General features: G+C 37.7%; 1 protein-coding gene across 6 annotated transcripts in view; it reads left to right on the top strand.

Moving 5' to 3' along the window:
• The window catches only part of poglut2 (protein O-glucosyltransferase 2), a 49,957-nt gene extending 28,887 nt beyond the window's left edge, over positions 1-21,070 (top strand). For 5 of the 6 annotated variants that reach the window (XM_088607596.1, XM_088607568.1, XM_088607605.1 and 2 more), the window contains 3 exons: positions 12,276-12,365; positions 15,197-15,301; positions 16,975-21,070. In XM_088607596.1, coding sequence (XP_088463722.1) covers positions 12,276-12,365; positions 15,197-15,301; positions 16,975-16,992 — 213 coding nt within the window. In that variant the 3' untranslated portion in view covers positions 16,993-21,070. The remainder of the gene's footprint in view (positions 1-12,275; positions 12,366-15,196; positions 15,302-16,974) is intronic. The other variant, XM_088607586.1, reaches the window with a different exon arrangement.
• The last annotated feature ends 128 nt before the right edge of the window (positions 21,071-21,198 follow it).

Here is a 21,198-nt window from a genome sequence, read left to right as displayed (position 1 = left end):
TTACCTTGTTCAGGTGATATCGTGGGTTCCAGGCCTTGTCGGAGAAGTCCGTGTGAGCTGATGCAGTCCAGATCTTCCAGACTAAGTGATAGTCCTGCGGATCTTGTTCCGATGTCTAAAAGTGTTTGTGGATCATAAGTTATGTACGTGAACATTGTGGAGAGAGAAACTGAGGACTAAGAACAGTAACAAAAGAAAGAACGAAGAAAAAAAAAACAATGATAAAGATCCGTTTAAGAGAGCTAGCTGGGCTGCTGCCTGCGTGGGCGCCGCCATTTAAAAAAAAAAAATTAAATTGCCGCACAGCAAACAAAATTTGTTGGTGCAGAAAAAGTGACTGTGACTGTGAATTTTCCTGTTAATGTTGACCTGTGTATCTAAGGTTGTGGGTCTAGTCTTACTTATTTACTGTCTTTGACATAAGTTAGCACACTATATTATGGTTTTGTCATTTCCTGTTTATAATGTGTAGTGTTATTGTGAGGCGTTGCGTAGAGAGACAATTGTATAATATTTGAACTGCCACCTTTCTTGCATCAAGCACAGATTGCGAACGCGGATTCAGTCTGATGAACATTATAAAAACAAAGTCTCGAAACCAGCTGGAAGAGTTATATTTAGACATGCTAATGAGAATTAAATTGTACCAAAACAATGAACAGAATATTAATCTCGACAAGGTGTACATGCGATGGTTGTCATTGAAAGATAGATGCCAGAAATGATATCTGAACAATATGGTTGTGTACAGCACGAGTTAGATTTAAACTTCTGTTGGTAGGATAGAAGTGAAGACTTCTATAATTTTCAGTGACATACAGTAGTAACTTGCTATTTTTTATAGTGATTAGTGAACTGTTAAACTTGACTGTCGAAGTTAAAGATATGCAATGCATGATTTGCATTATAGTTGCAATGTCGTGAATAAAAAAAAGTCCATGGTATAACGGTTTTCATTAGCGTGCACAATACTAAGTACTTAAGTAAGCGGTTTATTGCAATTCACATCAATCAACTGTTGAACAAACATCAAACAGAATATCAGAAAATAAACATTTGTATGTTGTAAATGGAAGTTTCATAAAAGTTTTTCAGGAGGTGCGATTCATGCATAATTTATGACATTACAGCAAACAATCAGTCAAAAATTCAGATAATGTGGCAAAACAAGTAGGCCTTCATGGGTGTCATTAAATAACAAAATTTTGCAATTAAATATGGTCAACTCAATAGGTAGTACTTGAAAACGTCTCTTAAAACTACATATTGTAGGTACTTCTTTTAGTTTAGGTGGCAAAAGTTTTACAAAATCATCAGCAGCAATACATGTCATTATGCCCCTTGGGCCTTCCTTTTGGTCTTTTTCGGTCAATCACTGAGTTCTAACATAGGACCGTTTGAAGCCCTGTCCATCCTGCACTACAGCTTTTTTACGCCACTCCGATTATTAGGTCATCTGCTCAGCAGAAAAAAAAATTAGACAGAACATTGGTGGGAACTGTTGGTGAACAGCAATTTTCAGTTCCTGCCACAGATTGGATTGAAGTCCGCGCTTTGACTGTGCACACTCACAAACATTGACATTTTTGTCTTTTTAAACTACTCCAATGTTGCTTTGGATATACGTTTTGGGTCATTGTCCTACTGGAAGATTAATCTTGCAGACTGCTGCAGGTTTTCTTCCAGGATTTCTCTGTACTGTGCCGCATCCGTTTTTCCTTCTATCTTCACACCTCTTCTAGGCCCTGATGCAGCGAAGCATCCCCATAGCATGCTACTGCCACCACCATGCTTCATAGTAGGGATAGTGTTCTCAGGATGATGTTCACTGTTAACTGCGCCAAATATAGTGCTTACTGTTGATGCCAAAAGGGTCAATTTTAGCCTCCTCGGTCCATAAAAAGCTTCTTCTGTTTGGTCTCAGAGTCTCCCAAATGCCTTCTATTTTATGTGTTTTTGTTACTCTCCCATGAAGCAAAAATTTGTGAGGCACCCAGGCAATTGTTAAAAGCACATTTTCTCTCCTGTCAACCAAGAAAGACTGTAATTCCTTTGGAGCTCTCATGGTGGCCTCCCTGACTGGTACGCTTCTTGCCTGGAAATTCAGCTTTTGAGGACATCCTTTTCTTCACAGTTTCACAGTTGTGCCATATTTCTAAATTTCTTTACTTTACTGTGCTTTGGGGGATATGTAATTCCTTGGAAATTTTCTTATACCTTTCCCCTGATTGGTGCTATTCAATAACCCAGTCCCAGATTTACTTTAAATGTTTATCTTCATGATGTACTGTAGTTTTTGTTGGGAGCTGTACTAATCAACTGTGGAACCTCACAGAGAAATCCCATATAAATACATTGTGGTTTTATATTGTAACACAGTAAAATATTAAAATGTCCAAAGGGTGTGAATTTATTTGATAGCCACTGTAGCTGGTAGTGGTAGCTAAAATAAAAAAATAAAGTACACAACAGTATTCTGCCTTCTTCATAAATATTTTCTGCATCAAAGTCTTTACATCAGTCCTGTATTGCTCTAAATGAGAATAAAACACTTGTAGAAAATGGAAAAGTAATGGTGGTGGCTTTTCATTTGGTTTGTTCCTTCTTAGTGACGCTTTGGCTTAGTGGTAGAGTTCTTGCTAGCCACTTGGAAGTTCTAGGGTTTAATTCCCAGCCAATGCATGGGTTGTATTTCTAACAGATGAAGACTGTTTCATTAATAATATAATATGTATACTATACTGACATTTTTGTATGTAAAATATTAAACTAATATTGATAATACATGAATAACATTGAATGGACATGAATGAGTTAGCAAAATTATATGGTGTGCCAATTATAGGGCTTTGGCCCAAAGGAGCAGGTAGTCCCACAGGAGTAGGTCAATTCTGAAGCAGGTAGTGTAGGTGAAAGTCCCCGGGCCAGATGCTACGTGAGGATGCAGCAATCATGAAAGGAACATTTCAGAGATAGCATTGCAATATAAGCAGCAGAAGAGAATGTTGGAAGAGCTGCTTCAATGCCATGCAGACAAGTTTTTTTCTGAGAATTACTTGGATCTTGAGTACACTTCCACCATTCAACATGAAATACTGCTTATTTACACTAAGCCACCGAATACCACCAGCTGAACATTGTACAGTTCATCTGCATGGAAGTGGCTGAAGCCAGTTGACCGGCAAAAGTCCATAGGCCTCCCCAGTGGTCCTAATACAGAAGAAAGATGGGTCTCTCCATCAATGCATCAACTACTGACAGTTGAATACCATAAGGATTCCTTTCCACTTCTCACATATTGAGGTGGTTCTGGATGCTTTGGATGGAGCCACATTTCTTACCACCTTAGACTTGACTGTCAGCTAGTGCTAGGTCAAGGAAGGAGGTCTGTGGCCTCTTTGAATATAAAAAGGTGCCATTTGGTTAAAGGAGACCCCAGCCTTCCAAAGTCGAATGACAAGCTGATTCAGAGATGAAAAGTTTCTCTAACCCCCTGCTGTATCTGGATGACTATTGTTTTCAGCTACACATCGACATTTAAGCCCAAGAAATGCAGTTTCCCAAAGACCCATGTTAGTTACCTTGGCCACCTAGCATCAGAAGAGAGGACAGTGACGGAGAAAACATACCTTGCCCACAAGGGTGAATTCCTTGCTCTCAAATGGGCAATGGTAGAGTTACCATTTCATTGGTACCAGTTCAACCACCAGTTCAAAGTCTTGAGACGTCCTGACTGCTCTATATGGCCAGCACAGCAATATATATATATAAATATTTTTATTATGCATAAATATTTTATGTATCAAAGTCTTTAACTTGGTAATTTACATGGGTTCTAGCTTTAACGTGCTTGTTCTAACATTATTAAGCTTATATTCTGTACTTCTTAATGTTTTATCCTTTTCTAAGAATACATAATAAGTACACCACTTGCTGTTATTGTAAAAAGATAAATGGTGATTTAACATCACTCAATAGTTATATGAATATGGAATTGTGTAACTAAGCAGCTAAAATATCACAGGCGGACATTTTGGAAACATTTTGATATCCTTTTCTTTTTTAAAATAATGTATTGTCCTTGTAGTGGTAATGGACAAAGTGCTGCACCCAATGGTTCAAAGCACGATCAGAGTATACGTTTCGGTTTGTTTATGTATGTGAATACATAAAAATAGTCCACTATTATAACTTGTTGTTGGATCTGGTGTGAATTTATGTATCTTGATAAATTAAGTGATAGTTTTGTGATTAAGGATTTCTTCGCAAAAATCTTTTAAGTTTAACAAAGGAGGGAAGAAGGGTCATTTTTACAATTTACACTCCGAGATTCTGACTGATTTAGTTTCCCTCATTTAGCTGAAACAGATAAAGAAATCATGCAGTAGCTATATGTATTGGAAGGCGCTCTGTTATATTAACAGACACTCTGACTCAAACCTGTGTTATACAGTGATATAGACGTGGGTAATGTCATCTCCATTAAACAATGTGCTTATCGCACAAATCCTGCTAAACTAGAAGCATTGCAGAAGCTGATAAACTGTACATTATTTACTGAAGCACAGTTGTGTTCAAAGAAGGATGTCTGTGAAGACCTGGGTAAAGCTTGAAGTTCAAAAATGATTTTGGCATGCCTGTAGAGTTTTCACGAAACTTGCTAAAGTTACGAAAACACTTGCTGTGTGTACAAAGTGAATGTTTTCATAGCCTTCACTATGTTGTTTTTACGCCATTTTTTTTACCACGCAAAAATATTCTTATGTCTATATCTTTGCAAGGGAAATACAGAAAGCCTTCAAACCAAACACATTTTAAAGATCTCTACTTGTGAAACTTTTCACAGCCTCTACACAAAACTATCAGTGAGCTAATTTTCCTTTTGTAAACCTCCGGTTTTTCATCGAACCCTGGGGACCGATGTGTACACAAGTTCACAATGCGAGAAATACCGCTCAATTCGGTTTCGTGTGGAAAAACCCGTATATCACCATAGCAAGAAGAACAGCGCAGTCTCCAATTACCAGGACTGTAAGCAAGGGAATAAAGCTTGATTTCTGAAACCCTTTCTTTATGTCCTGTTTTCATTCACGTAAAGGTTAACTATATACACAATACTGCTGACAGCAGGAAAATTCCTATTTTTTACTCAGCAGCTTATTAAAAACAGCACCCATGATGTTCAAACCAATTTTTTACACAGAAGACTGACACAGCTTTGCGTTGTGAATCTCTTTTTCTCGTGCTTTTATTTAATGTGGCACTATGCACTGGGATGGGGTATGCTGTTCACAAGCCAATAGCATTTAAACCACAGCACCCACAATCAAAATCAAAATCAAATCAAAGTGTATTTATCAAATGCACAACAATACGGCATGCAGCAGTAGTTGCTGGCAATGAAATGTCTTTTTCTGTGAGTTCACAAAAATCAGAAAAACACAAAAATGACAAAATTGATGTTACTTTTTTAAAATTGAATAAAACTCAATATGAGTAGAGCTGTTATGTGTCCATGGTGTATGCAATATATACATGTAGTGCAGTTATGCTGAATACAGTGAAAACTGTGTGTCCATGTAGCCATTACAGGTGATTTGCTAAAGGAGCTGCAGGTTGGCTATTTAGCAGTCTTATTGCCTGGAGGTAGAAGCTGTTCCGTAGTCATTTGGACTTGGACCGAATGTTTTGGTACCGTTTACCGGATGGTAGGAGGGAAAACAGTTTGTGACTGGGGTCCTTGAGAATGGACCTGGCCTTCTTCAGACATCTAGCTGAGTAGATCTCCTGGATGCTTGGTAGCTCACAGCTGGTTATAAGCTGCGCTGACTTCACCACCCTCTGCAGTACTTTGTGATCCCGGGCGAAGCAGTTCCCATACCAGGCAGTGATGCAACCAGTCAGGATGCTCTCAATAGTGCACCTGTAGAAGTTGGCCTGGATATGTGACAGCATGCTGAACTTCTTTAGCCTGCGGAGAAAGAACAGGCGCTGCCGTGCTGTCTTGACCATGATGTTGGTGTGGTGGGTCCAGGTTAAGTCCTCTGAAATGTTAACTCCCAGGAACTTAAAACTGCTGACCCTCTCCACTGCAGTCCCATTGATGTAAATAGGTATGTGGTCTCCTCCCTGATGTTTCCTATAGTCCACAATCATCTCCTTAGTCTTACTGATGTTCAGAGAGTGGTTGTTCTCCTGGCACCATGCTGCCAGGGTTTCAACCTCCTCCCTGTATGCAGACTCCTCACCATCTGTGATCAGGCCAATTACTGTTGTATCGTCCGCAAACTTAATGCTGGAGTTTGAGTTATACCTGTTGACATAGTCATGGGTAAATAAGGAGTAGAGGACAGGACTAAGCACGCAGCCTTGGGGGCTCCAGTGTTTAGAGTCAGGGAAGAGGATATGTTGGTGCCCACCTTCACCACCTGCTGACGTTCCGTCAAGAAGTCCAGGATCCAATTACAGAGGGAGGTGTTCAATCCCAGGTCCTGGAGCTTGATGACAAGCTTTGAGGGCACTATGGTATTGAATGCTGAGCTGTAATCAACAAACAGCATTCTCACATATGTTCCTTTCTTATCCAGGTGTGAGAGGGCAGTATGGAAGGCAGTGGCAATAGCATCTTCTCTTGACCTGTTCTGGTGATACGCAAATTGCGGTGGGTCTAGGGTGTCAGGCAGTGAGGAGGTGATGTATGCTTTGACCAACCACTCGAAGCACTTCATGATAACTGATGTGAGTGCAACAGGGCGGTAGTCATTTAGGCAGATGACTCTGGGTTTTTTAGGAACAGGGACAATGGTGGTTTTCTTAAAGCAGGAAGGAACTATAGACTGAGCTAGAGAGAGATTGAAAATGTCCGAGAAGACATCTGCCAGCTGGTCTGCACATGCCTTCAGAACACGGCCAGGGATAGCATCAGGGCCAGCAGCCTTGCGTGGATTGGTCTTTTTAAAAACTTTACACACATCCGCTCTGAATATGATCAGTGGGTTTCCATCTTGGATTTCTGGAATCTTCCTGACTGGATCTGCGTTGCTGACCTCAAACCGAGCATAGAATGAATTTAGCTAATCAGGAAGAGAGGCAGACTGTTGTGCGATATAGCTGGGTTGCGTTTTGTAGTCTGCAATGGTGCGTATACCACTCCACATGGTCCGTGTGTTGCAGCCGTGATAATATGACTAATTTAACTCTGTAGTTGTATTTAGCTATTTTAGCTTTCCTGAGGTCGTAACTGGATTTTTTGTATTTATCCATATCGCCCAAATTGAAAGCAGCTGTCCTATCTTTCAGTTTGGCGCGTATCTCTATATTTACCCACAGTTTCTGATTTGGATATGTGCGAACACTAATCATGGGAACCACGTCTTTAATACATTTACTGATGTAGCCAGTAACATAGTCCGTATACAGATTGATATTATTTTCGACAGCTTCGCGGAAGATCTGCCAGTCAGTGATAGCAAAACAGTTATTTAGTATAAAATCCGATTCATCCGACCAACGTTGAATGGTTCTTAACGCTGGCCTCTCCCGTTTAAGCTTCTGCTTGTTAACGGGAAGTAGCAGAATGGAGGCGTGATCGGATTTGCCGAAAGGTGGTCGGGGGAGGGCTTTGTAACCATCCCGGAAGAGAGTGTAAACATTGTCCAGCATGTTTGTTCCGTGCGTTGGGCAGTCAATACTGCAAGTGTGAGTGAGGACCTTATCCTGCTTTTTTTAAAGAAGCCCAAGTAAAATGATCAAAAACACAGTTGTACATATGTTGAAGTTGACCCACAACTGGCTAAAGAACTGCCCCTTGCTGTCTGTATTAAACCTAGTTCACTCAGTAGTTTAAACTAAGTGTAAAGTGCTATGAGGAGGAATGCATGAAGTTACACTCACATTGTATTGAAAGCCAAAGTTTTTTAAATCCTTTAAATAATGGGTGCTCCTACAGTTGAGAGGTCTGCATAAAGGACCCAAAGAATCTAAAAGCTTCACAGCTCAAGGGCAAAGTATCCATAGATTTTGCCAAAGCTGTCTCTATAACAGACGTTTAATAAATTGAAGGTTGTGAAAACAGTGATAATGACAACAGAGCATGCTACTGAAAATTCCCCCAGAACTGTCTATTCTACATAACATTACACAGCGGGGTCTTAACACTCCTAGCCTTTGTGAGAAGTATGGAGCTGCATTACATAAAGTAAAAGTTAATTCTAAGCTGGAAAGAAAATGTTAAGTTTACAGACCATCCAATGTCATTTATTATCAATAATATCTTCCGTATCGCATTAAAATTGGAACGTTTTTTACAAGTGTAAATCTATCTATTTTCTAACCGCTTTATCCAGGACAGGTAACAGTTCCACCGCCCAACCCCCCCGTTCCCTCTGCCTGCCTGACCTGTTCCATTTGTAACCATTCTGCGAATCACAGAGGGTGAGATAAACTAGGGAGAAACCCTGTTTTTTTATAGTCAAATGTAACATATGTTTGAACACAGTCTTGCAAATGAATGTTTTTACAAGATCTGGAAGTGTAACAATTTATCACAGTGTGAATTTTAATACTAATTATTGATTAAAATTACAAATTAAACATAAAACATGTTTACAAAGAAAGAGGATTACAGTAATACTACCAGCTATATAAATACATATATTTAGATCCTTAAATTAATATTGTTATTAATTTCTTTAGATAATCGATTCCATATTATATTCTCTATTTAGCGGATTCTAAAAATTATTTCTGTGTTTCTGCGAATACCCTTTTAGAGCATACTTTGAACTGGTGTTTTTTAAAAGCATACTTTTAGAATTTGATTAACAGGGAATATAATATGGAATCGAGTATCTAAAGAGTATGCTTGCCGGCACGGTGACGTCACTGCCTTTCCCTCTGGATTGCTAGCAGGGACCTCAGCCTCAAATAATAGGCAGTGAAAACATTTGTCTGTCTGTCCGTTGCGGTAAGGGGGACTGTCTTTCGTTGGAAGGTTCGCCTATTCTACTCTGAGAATGTAGGGGGGAGGAACAGTGCCCACGGTCTTTTTTTTCACTGACTGACAAAGTTGTGTTCACAAAAACTACACTATGCTCTAGAGCTCTTAAACCGGTTCTATTTAATGTTCTATTTATTTTTCGGCACAGCCAGCTGGCCCGAACCACACAGACACCAGCTAGCCTCCTAGAGCACACCACTCACACTCAACCACATCAGAGATCAGTCCCAGTGTGTGAGATATTGCTGTTTGATCTGTGTTTGATCTTTGATCTGAGCTTTAATAGAGAGCTTATCTCTATTAATATAATTATCAAGTTGTATTAAATAAATACAACATTTTGGTATAGATGACACTTTTCTAAAATGTATTTAAAAATAAAAACAATTACAATCTAATCTTTCCACGTTTGATCCCACAAGGAAGTACAATACATTCCTGCTTTGTTTAACGATGGTATGAAAAATAAATCTAAATGGTGAGAAAGCTATGCTTATTAATTAAGGGACTTAGAAGACAAAGATAACAATTTACATTGCATTGTCAGATTGTGCATCAATAAAGGCATTTAATTAAACATGCGTTTGAGATTTTAATCAAAATGGGGGTAATGGGGTTAGACCATTAGACATGCAATACACTTCCTCGTGATCATCTTAGAATCTTTGTGTAAACTGCAAGTTTTTTTTTTACATTTTAATTCTACATTTTAAATACTTTAATTTTGTAAAGGCAACACACATTCCGCACAGATACAGTGCAATCACATTCTCCTGTCTTCCCGTGGTGTAAAATGAATTAGTAGGTGATTGAGATAGCAATCCATCGCCCACTGAGTGGAATGTTTTTTTTACAAGTGTAAAAAGAGGTGATGCGTGTCTCCTCTATAACTCTTCAGTTAACAGAGAAATTCCGCCAGACCCTGACAATATTGTCCAATAATAATCTTCTTGTGTCTAATTTTTAGTTTAGCAGGATTTGCACAATGAGCACATTGTTTAATGGGGATGACATTACCCACGTCTATTATCGCCGTACAACACTACTTAAGGTGGGTATCCGTGTCAGCCTGTGTAGTCTGCAAAGGAATAAGTAGTAGGTTTATTCCATGCTGAAGAGAGAACAGAGAAAACACAACGTTTCGGCTGTGAAGCCATCTTCAGGTGTGAGGGTCTTCAGCTCAAAATGAAACGCTTGGAGTTTGTAATGTAGGGCATTCTGAATGAACTTTGATGCAGGAAAAATGTATTTCCCAGAAACTATACTGACTCTGATGCAGTGCATCCGCTGGTCAGGTGACTGAGGGCTTGTCAGCGCGGTGACGTCACTGCCTTTCATATGAAAAGAAGGGACCTGGTCCATCAGGGTTGAGGGCACATCTCACTGTAGCTCGACTGCCTGCTTCCCTGTTGGGTGACTCTGGAGCTGGTAGGGCACATACCCACGTGAGCCTGAAAGTGCTATATTATTAATACTATCTTCCGTGTCGCATTAACTACTTCTTCAGTTTATTCCGCCAGACAGTATATGAATTTAATTATATAGTTATTTATTTCTTTAGATATGCCCTTGAAATTATTCGTTGTTATTAATAAATGACTTAGCTCCGAACACATTGTGATATTTAGAAATATAAAAAATGTCAATATGGTGTCCATAATATTTGCTTATTTCGTTTTTCAAAGAAATATTTATTTCTTTAAAGAAATATTTATTTCTTTAAAGAAAACTCATGGCAACAGCTGGGCTGAAACCTCCGACCTCAGGCATATAAAGCACATGCTTAAGCCGTCACGCCACAGATGTAATCACGTGTAAAGGAGTGAAACTCGATAGATATGAAACAGACATATCCAAAGACAGTGTACTACTGTGATCATTTGAGCTACTGTACATGAATATAATTATATCGTTATTAATTTCTTTAGATACGCAATTCCATATTATATTCCCTATTAATCAAATTCTAAAAGTATGTTTTTGTTTACTGTGATAACAAGCATATTTGGAGAAAAGATTAAAACATTATAACTTTTTACAAAGTATATAAACTTAATATAGGTGGGTAGCTGCGTCAGCATGCGTAGGCTGCAAAGTAACAAGTAATAGGTTTATTCCATGCTGAAAAAAAGAAGAAAGAGAACACAACGTTTCGGCCGTGGAGCCTTCTTCAGGTGTGAGGTGTAAACTTAATATAGTCAGAAGGAGCACGTAAAAATGTTTCCAAAATAACCACATATAAGACTTTGATGCCTAAAATATTTAGGAAAAAAGTGGAATACTGGTATTTTTTTCTTTAAACTACCGATACCAGCCATATACAGTTTACATAATATGTTTATGCTCCTAAATTAATATTGTTTATGATCATCAGATGCGTTATGCTCCTCTTCTTTTTGTGCTCAGCTACTATAATTTCACTTTAGTTGTAAAATTCCATATAAATATTCAATACTAAGCGGATTAAAACATTCACAGTAAAGAGATTAAATTATTAAATATTTTCACTACCGACTAATGCACCACGAGTCAGTCATTTTGGCCAGCCAATCACGTACCGCGGTATGACGTAGGTGGTTACATGCGGTACGGGTTTGTACCGTGCAATTTGAATGGCTGCATCTGTATGAAAGTTTTTAAATGGAAAAATATAACATGTACAAGGCTGGGAGTTTGTTATCTTGGCATGGTAATTGGTAACCTGCCATGGTAATTTCTCATTTTATAAAAAATAAATCTTCACATAAGAGATGCAGCAAGTTAATGTAAATGTTAATGTACACAGTGTAGAGAACCCATGTATACTGTCTTTTCTCCTGAGCTAATCTGTAGTATGAGGCTTGTAGCAGTGATCAGAGTTGTATAAAACACAGTTACATTCCAATGACTGTTCAAATGCCAATTAAAAACATTAATAACTGTTTCTTAAACTGCTTTTATACTGAAATTTACTTACAAAATAAGAGAGACAAAAAAGCACAAGCACAGAATACTGCAAGACGTACTGGTAATCATCTGAAGTCGCGTTCCTCCCCATGTGTGTGATAGGAATTGGTTTAAATAAATTGGTAGTTACCTGTGGGGTTTCTTAACTGTGAGGACATATTTGTAAATGTATAAGTCATTGATGTTTTCAGCACTCAGCAGCAGTATAATGTGAACAAACACAATACAGAACTCTTTATTCATATAAGTACTAGGTGTGCGTTTAGTAGGTATAAATCTCAATAAACCTTGTCTGCACATAAATTAATGCCTTTTTTCTCTTCCCAATTAGGCAAAGAAAATTGCAAAAACTGGCCAGGACTTTGCCCGGACAAATCTGATGGGGGATAATATATTTTGTTATTATTTCAAACTCTTCATGGTAAACTTAAATTTTTAATGTGAAATAGATTTCCAAACATTTTTATTTAATAATGGGTATTTCTTTTCTAAGTCAACTTTAGCCTAAAAACAATTATTCTACACCGTGGAGTGTTAAATCTTAGTTTCTAAGATAACACATTTCAAAGCCTGGATAGAAGTAGAAGTTTTATTTTTTCCACTTAAATAATTAAACCATAGAGGTGGGTGGTGTCTTGGAACAAATGTTTGAAGACCTTATAAACCCCCCAGTAATTGAGTTCACAACACACATCTGTGCAAACCTTGCAAAAGAGATGTCAAATACAAGTAAAAATGAAACCCTTATTTTTTTTTCTGAAGTTTCAATAAAGCTGTCTCTCTAAATCAAACATTTGAATATATAAGAAATATACAAACATTGGGATTTTCTCTTTCTCTAAATATATTTCTTTGTGTATACAGTATATCAATATATGTATGGATCTGTTTAAGTGCTTAAATATTTATATGCCTATCTATGTACATAACTTCAACCATTTATCAATCCAACCGTGAGTATATTTGTCGTTCTATGAGTTTGACCAAGTGCTACCATTCAACGATTTCTAGAATCTTGAAGCAGTCACTTTGTACAAAGGAGACAGTGATTTTGTAATATAATTGTGCAAAAAGCATAAACCCCAGATTATCTCAATTGTGTTGAACTAATGTCTTTTTTTTCTCTTGCAAAAAAAAACAAAACCATTGAAGGAGAGACCTCTTTCAGGATACTAGTTTGAGATTTATTTTTTAAATTATTTTTACTTTCAAAAAGTGAGTTTTCTGTCTCCAAAATGAATGCTGTGTAATAGTTCTATGAATACGGCTGCAAGCAACTATTTATTCTTAGCAGAAGTTTGCCCTTGTCCTCAGTTTTATAGATTTGGCCTTGAAAAGAGTCATTTTCCTTTATTAGTGCACTGTCTTGTGCTGGGTGAACTGCTGTATTGCTGTAAAACAGTCTTTCAATGCCCTTCACATAATCTGATGACAACAGCAAGGAAGAACCTCTGTCTTTGGAATAGAAGAAAATGGTTTCTTTTTCGTGAGATCGGGCACTGAATTATTTTTCTTTTCCTTCTATTTTTTTTCAAAGCAGTTCAGCAACTCCTTTGTCCTGAACTTTATTAAAACAAGTGTTATTACACTGGAACCACACATAAGCAGCATACATAATGAGATTCCTGCATATGTTGATTTACAGAAACAGGCAATTTTCATATTTCTGAAGATGATTTGCACATTACTGTACGCATTTGCATTGTGTGCCTTCATGTAGTTATAATATTATTGCATCGCGTTGAAGTAATCTTTCCCTTGAAATTGATCTGCATGTTACAGATGCAGTCCAAAATAAATTGACTTGGGTGGGATCATACCTGTGTCATTAAAAATGATCCAAAAGCAAATCCCTTGCAGAAATAATGCTCATATTCATAATTCCATACTGAATATCACTTAGAAATATAATCTTTCTTACAAAGTAAATATCCACAATCTTATTGGTGTGCATAACTGATGTCAGAAGTAATTCTGCTCTCTTTAGAATCTACTCTCTGACTTGATTATTATTTTTTAACTTAAAGTTTAAAAAATTCATTTAAAAATTCTGTATTTCAGTTTGATATTATCATGCTGTGCTATAAATGTATATGGCTATTTCTAAGAAGCCTTTTAAACCTGGTATTATTCTTCTAAAAAAACTTACAGTACCTATTGTATCTCCAGCCTCTCCAATAAGATAAAATTACTTTATGACCTAATTGTTTCAATCTTTTCTGTTTATTAGGCTAGATTGTAACTTTCTGTGAGATCAAAAATATTAGTAAAATAATAGTAAAATGCTACTTTAATATATTGCCACGTTTTGCAGATGTCAAGTGTTTTGCAGTAATGTAAAAAAGAAAATTATCTCTGCATAAACCAACCACTACTAGGTGGTTTAAATCATGGGGTGGAATGCAAATATTTCTGAAGTATGTAGCTGTTTGTTTATTAAAATCATCCAACTTTTGTTTTCTTTAAGTTTGCCTTTTCATACAGTTTCTATGGTTTATTTTTTATGTATTTATATTTTTTTCTTTGCTGTTTACCAATTTGGAAATGCAAGTCTTTGTCAACTAAAATCATTATTTGTAAATGTGCACAGAATTTAAAAAGATAATATACACAGTTGTCACTAAGGGGATATTAAATTGATAAATTCTAGAACTTCTCAAACAAGTATATGAACAATGTTGTTTGCAAGAGTTGAGAGCTTTGTTGCTGATGTCACAAGTATTGCAGCACATTTTTTTTTGCAGAGGTCCAGAAATACCTACTAAAATTACAGATTTTTAAAATTTTAATGTAGTGACAACTTTTTTTTACCACTTTGTATCCTGATCTCGTAAGATTTCAGGATTTAATTACATAAACATTATAAACAAGGTTACTGCTGTTAGTGGTGTTGGTAGAGCAGTATGTGGCAATCTGGAATGTAATTTGATTAAGAACACTGTGCTGTAAGAAGTGCCATCCTTAAATTGAGACATTAAAAAGAGGTTGCACAATGTGGATATCCTGACATTACCATTTAATTCTATTGGTAAATTAATTTTTCCACTTCTTCACCTGAACTTCTTTATAATGTGTTTGGAGGATGAAGTGGGCTCTCCTATACAGTATATAAATATCACTTTAGAAACTGTACTGTAAATATGCAAATTATAGTCCAGACGGCGGTAGAGGTTACCATGTAATAATGTAATTAACCAACTACTCTTGACAATCTTAAGAGACTGAAACAGTTATATTTTGCTTGTGATTTAGGAATATGCCAGCCTGCAAATAAACGAACCAAAAGTTAGAGATGGAATGGAACTAGTGGGCCAACCAAAGGATGACCTCTTTCCATGTACCTGTCATAGGAAAAAGGTAAAATGAGAACTTGTAAAATTGTGCAGAACTATATCCAGATATTTCTTCTTGACATATTAATTACAACATTAATATGTTAGTCAACAATACAAGCTGCTGCTGTAAAACATATTGTTGTATTTTTCATCACATAGATCCTGTTCCTTTTCTAAAACAAATTATGATTAATCAAGTTGTCTTTCTGGGCTGCTGCTGATATATTGAACAGAAGCTGTCACATGGTCAATTTCTCAAATTGTACTGTTACAGTTTCATGGCTTCTCAGATGTAAAGCCATGTAACTGTAATGATTTTAGATGTAGAACCTTACAATCCTTAGTTTTTTAATAGGACTGCGCCTCCACATGTCCTTCAAAATTTAAATTGGCCAACTCCAAGATAGGATATTCTGCATTTCTGAGCCACTGGGGAATTTAAACTGTACAATGGGGAACTAAGGGAGATTTCAAACGTCATGATAATTGTTTTTCTTCTAAATAGGAGATGGTTTAATATCAATAGATCTTATCATAATTTTTAAATCCATTAAGCTGTTCTGTAAACCCAAATTGAACTAGAAATACATTTTCATCGCCAGCTGCTGGTTCTCTGAGATTGTACAGTCACATATAGCCACGTCAAATACATAAAAATATAACCTTAACCATAATTATGAATGAACATGTGCTCTCTCTTTTCTGAAATACAAGAATACTAACTTTAACTCTTTGCAAGGAAACGTGGGCCAATTCCTCCCAGGTGATGTGACAGACTGATTACAGGAAATTTAATTAAGTTATTGCTGCTAAAGCGGGTGCCAAAAGTTACTGAATCACTTACTTTTTCACACAGAGATATTGAATGCAGGCTGATTTTTAAAAATACATAATGAAATTAATTTTAGGACTCGGTAAGGACTGGACGAACATAAATTATGTCTAAATATGTTAAAGTATAAAATCTTAAAGGGATTTGCTTACTTTTTCACCACACTGTATAGGAAGGACAGACTTTAAAATAATAATCTTCTGTAGAGGGAGAATATGCCTCCATTTGCATAAATGATGTTCAGCTAAAATAGTTACTGTATTGCAAAATTGGAGGAAGGTTGCACAACATGCAGGTCTTAAATAAAGGTTGCATTTAAGACTTGTTTTAGGTGGAGCTCTTTTACAATGACTCATTAAAACAGGAGAATAATATGATAGCGATATTGTAAAAGATAATGGCCTTGGTTTTTCAACGTAGACAGAAAATGGGAAATTACCCATTCTTTCACATTTATAGGCAGTTTGAGGTTAATTTTTAAATGTTTTTTATCTTAGTGACCATCTGGAAATGGTAATCATAGCCAAGTAGTATACCTTTGTTAATTTTTGTGAGCTCATAAAGTTGGTACATGCAAGAACATTTTCCTGAGTCATAAACCTGTGGCCTTGGGAAAACCTTGAGATTATAGTTTCTCAAGAATGGCACTTGATTTTCTGTACTGCTCACATTTTAATTTAATATTTTCTGTACTTTTGTCCTTTTTGTATCAAAATGTTCTTATAGGTGTTCTCAGTCCCTTATTCATTGTGATCTATAGAGTTTGAAAAGCAAAGTCTAACATACCAATACCCATGTTTGCTTTATACAGTTTATTCTTTTGAAGACTAATCTTTGTTTTTCCTGTTTCTTTCATTTTGCAGGAAAAGGATGAACTTTGAAAGTCAGATATGGCTGGATTGGAACATTAAATGGTGTTCTTAGCTTTTTTTTAATAACTATTGAGACCCATGAACACAATATTTGGTGAAAGCGCCTTTGGAAGCAATTAGCCAGTGCAGTTTTAGCTTTGTGCTTAGGCCCATTTTCCGGCTGAAAGGTGAATTTTTGTCCCAGTTTTAGTTCTGAAACAGTTTTCTTTCTAAGACTTTGCATTACTTTACTCCATCTATATAGTAGGGTATTGACTAGGGCAGGGTTCTTAACCCCCCCCACACACACACAGATTTAAAAGTCTTCATATTGTATAAATTGTAACCCTACTCACTCAATAATGATAATAAGAACAACTTTTATTTATATAGCACCTTTCATACAATATTTGCAACTCAAAGTGCTTTTTACAAAAAATAAAGTTAGAAAAAAATTTAAGCAACTTAAAATAATTATAGCTTATTAAAAAATAGGTTTTGAGCTGCCGTTTAAAAATATCCACAGAGCCAGCCTTTCTAATATTTTTAGGAATATTATTCCACTGTTTGGGTGCGTAGAAACAAAAGGCTGCCTCTCCCGTCATCCTATGCTTAATTTTTGGAATAATCTTTAAAAGTCGTGCGTCTGTTGCACTGGCCTTGATCGATTTTACAGTATGAACAGCTTCATCCGTTACTTGTTTGAGTTCGGGGGGCATTTTCTTAGCCAGGAGGGCTTGTCTATGATCATACAATGCGTCCAAAAAGCAAACAGAGCAATGGCCTGTAATTTCGTGACTAACCCACTGTGTTTGCCAGTCATAGCTCGTGCACCGTCTGAGCAGATTCCCATACACTTGTTCCAGTTGATTTCATGCTCACGTACATATGTGTCCAGCAAAACGAAAAGTTGATGGCCAGTGGCACGCTCGGGGAGAGGGCGACAGAACAAAAAATCCTCATTGATTTCTCCCTCTTTAACAAATCTGGCGTTAAGGTGCATTTGTGAATTGCCGGAGATCAGTGGTCTTGTTAAGTTTTAAAGAAAAATACGCACTAGATTTTATCTTAGCGATCACCTACTCTTCCACATCTCTTGCCATAGCCCAGTGCAGTTAGACACAGTATCATTTGATACTGGTATCAATGCTAGTTGCTCTGCAGTGCTTTTCCCACACATGATTGAAACCGTTTCCTTAGCGCACTGTAAGAAAAAAGTCTCACCTAACGTGTGTGCCTTCTCAGTTTTGGCAATCCAGTTAGCTATGACGAAAGACACCTGAAGTGCCTTCTGGTTCACAGTGGTGGCTTAATTTTGGCCTCTTAGCTCCTGTAGCTTTCCTTAAATTAATTAGTTTTCTGCTATGTGTTTCTTCACATTATTTTTAGCTCTCACTCTACAAGTGCCACCTATTACAAATGTTCCATTGCTAGACTAATCACGACTACCTTGTGCAGAAGAAAAAAAGTGCTACAAATATAAATGCAGTCATGGCCCATCCAATAGGAATTAATGTAGCACCCTCGCCGGACGCACCACAGAGCAGGCTGGGAGTTGTAGCCGGGGAATGGTCTTTGGGCTCGCAGAGTGACCACTAAGTGACCCTGCTAATGTAAATACTGTAGTCTTAACCATGCAGGTGTAACCACCCTGAATCTGTGTATGTATCCTGTTTACCACCTGTTTTGGTTGATTCTGTCTCTGTTACCTATTGAGCGACCCCCCTGGGAATACGGGGTCATGACCCCCAGGTGAAGAACCCCAGGACTAGGGTATTGGTATTGAGTGGTATAAGACGGGGCAAGGGAGATGCACTGGAAGGAGTGACAAGAGTGTTCGAAAAAAAGAGTAAAGACAGTTATGGCTGGGCTCGAAGAAAATGTGTTCCGGCAGTTGCGAGTTGCACAGGGACATGACATGGGACATGAGAGTGTGACCACGAGATCAGAGAGGTAGTGTGGTGTTCATGACAGTATTGAGTCTCAGTGTGTGACTGAGGCACTGGAGCCTTAGATGAGTGTTGTGTGTGTGAACCCAGCCTGGTGGAGTCAGGTGGTAACGTCAGCAGTTGGAAGTGGACTTACAGTAGAAGTTCAAGGATTCAAGGGAAATAACCCATACCCTTTGTGGAGTGTGTGACAGCTGAGGAGCTGGAGTTCCAGATTTCGAGTGAAGAAGCAGGAGGCTCCAAATTTCAAGTGAGGGAGCAGGAGATTCCGTGTGTGTGACATCTAAGAGCAGGATTGCCTTTTGTATTTGTATTTGCTAAAATTGCTGAAAACAAACACTGATTTTCCAAGACTGTTTCTGACATTAAAATTGACTCTTAAATTACAATAAATAAATAAATTGACATAGATCAGATTTTATTGTTTTTTAAGCATAGTAAACATCACATTTAATTTCTTCATAAAAATAATCATTTCCATAAATATCCTCCTGGGGCAGCACAGTGGTGCAGTGATTAATATTGCTGCCACACAATGCTGGAGCTCTGGGTTGAATTCTAGGCATGTGTACATAGTTTGTATATTCTCTCCGTGTTCACGTGGTTTTCTTCAGGGTGCTCCAGTTTCCTCCCTGTTACAACTCCAAGTGTCTAGGGGTAAAGGGGTGTAACATTTAGGATGGGTTTGGATGCAGGTGGGTTTCTCGTGAGGGACTTAGGAAGCGTGACAACAGGTTTGGTGCAAAAGGGATTTGTTTTAATGTGAATAAGTGACTGGTCCGTATAAGGACACAAAAACAGACAGGGAAAGGCAACTAGAGCGGTGCCAAAGAAAAGAAGATAACAAACAAAATAGAGCTGGCTAATAAAGTGAGGGAAAGCTGACCTATCTACCAAAACAAAACCCGAAACACTCGGTATTAGGCATCTTCTAACGCCCTGGCTAATCTTTACTAACTACCCAAAACCATACAAGACAAAAGGCACTCACCCATCCTAAACTAGTGTTTCTAATACGCAGACCAACTACGTGTGCAGAATGTACCCGTTAACCTAAACTAACTCTTTACACAAAAGTTCGCACAAATACACAAGTGAACTACGAATACAAACAAGGGAAAATGAGAGTAGACTAGGAATAGGGTACAAAAGAACACAGAGGTTGATATAATACGTTTGGGCAAGGTAATGGCGAAGTAAAGATAATACAAACAAACAAAGGTACATGGAAACTAACACAAACCAACAAAGCCGAAGCTATACGGAAACACACACGAAGCGGAATGAACTAAAATGGAGAGAAACAAAGCCATAGCAAAACAAAGCTGAGCTGAGCAGAACTGAAGTCAAGCGAAAGGCCCCTTCGTTCTGAAAACCTACAAGTTAAATACTAAATATGCTGAGTTCTGATAGGTTGAGAAGCTGATTACGTATGATGGCAAAGTGGATGAATTAACGGACCAATGGGAAAGGAGAACAACCAAAATCAGGAACTGTGGAAGATGGCATCAAAACAAAAAAACATGGACCACACCGGGACGTACTGTAACACTCCCACACTCCAAAGACATACTGGTGGGTTTCTGGGAAAACTGGCCCTGGTGTGAGTGGGTGTATGTTTCTGTCTGTATGTGCCCTGCAATAGACTGGTGTCCCATCTAGGGCATATCCTGCCTTGCGCCCGTTGCTTTCCAGGATAGTCCGTGGCTCCCCCATGACCAGGTACATGATAAAGCAAATAGAAAATAGATGGATCCTATATAGATGTCCTCTCAATGGTGTCCTTTGCAAATTGTACCTTATAGTCATGAATTACGGACTGTGGCTGGATTTGTCCTTAACCTTGTCCAATGTTTAAAGGTAGTAGTAATGATAGTAGTAGTAGTAATAACTGATGATACTTTTGTATAACTCTTTTCATTCCCTGCAATCCCAAAGCACTTTACATAGAGGACTCCATTAATTACACCCACCCTTGAAGTGAAGGGCAATAAACATGTGGTTCATGCACAGCTCCCCCAATACACTTTGGTGAAGAAGTGAGCAGTTGTTTAACCAGTTGAATTAAATGGATGGTGTAAGAAGGAATACTGTAAATGTGCAAAAAGGAACTGGAATTCAGGTTTTGGGGAGAATAAAACAAGCTTCTTATCTGGCAATGTTATGATTACACGCACTCAAGATAGGTGATAAACAGCCCATATGATGTGTTACAGTAGCTAATCCATCACATTTACCAGTACAATCTCATTGATTCCTTGTTAGGTGTTTCTCATCCTAAACAATC

The sequence above is a fragment of the Lepisosteus platostomus genome, chromosome 2, assembly GCF_059453375.1.
Source record: "Lepisosteus platostomus isolate fLepPlt1 chromosome 2, fLepPlt1.hap1, whole genome shotgun sequence".
Classification (NCBI taxonomy): Eukaryota; Metazoa; Chordata; class Actinopteri; order Semionotiformes; family Lepisosteidae; genus Lepisosteus; species Lepisosteus platostomus.
Note: the sequence above shows the minus strand (reverse complement) of the source record. Positions and strands in the feature narration are given on the sequence as shown.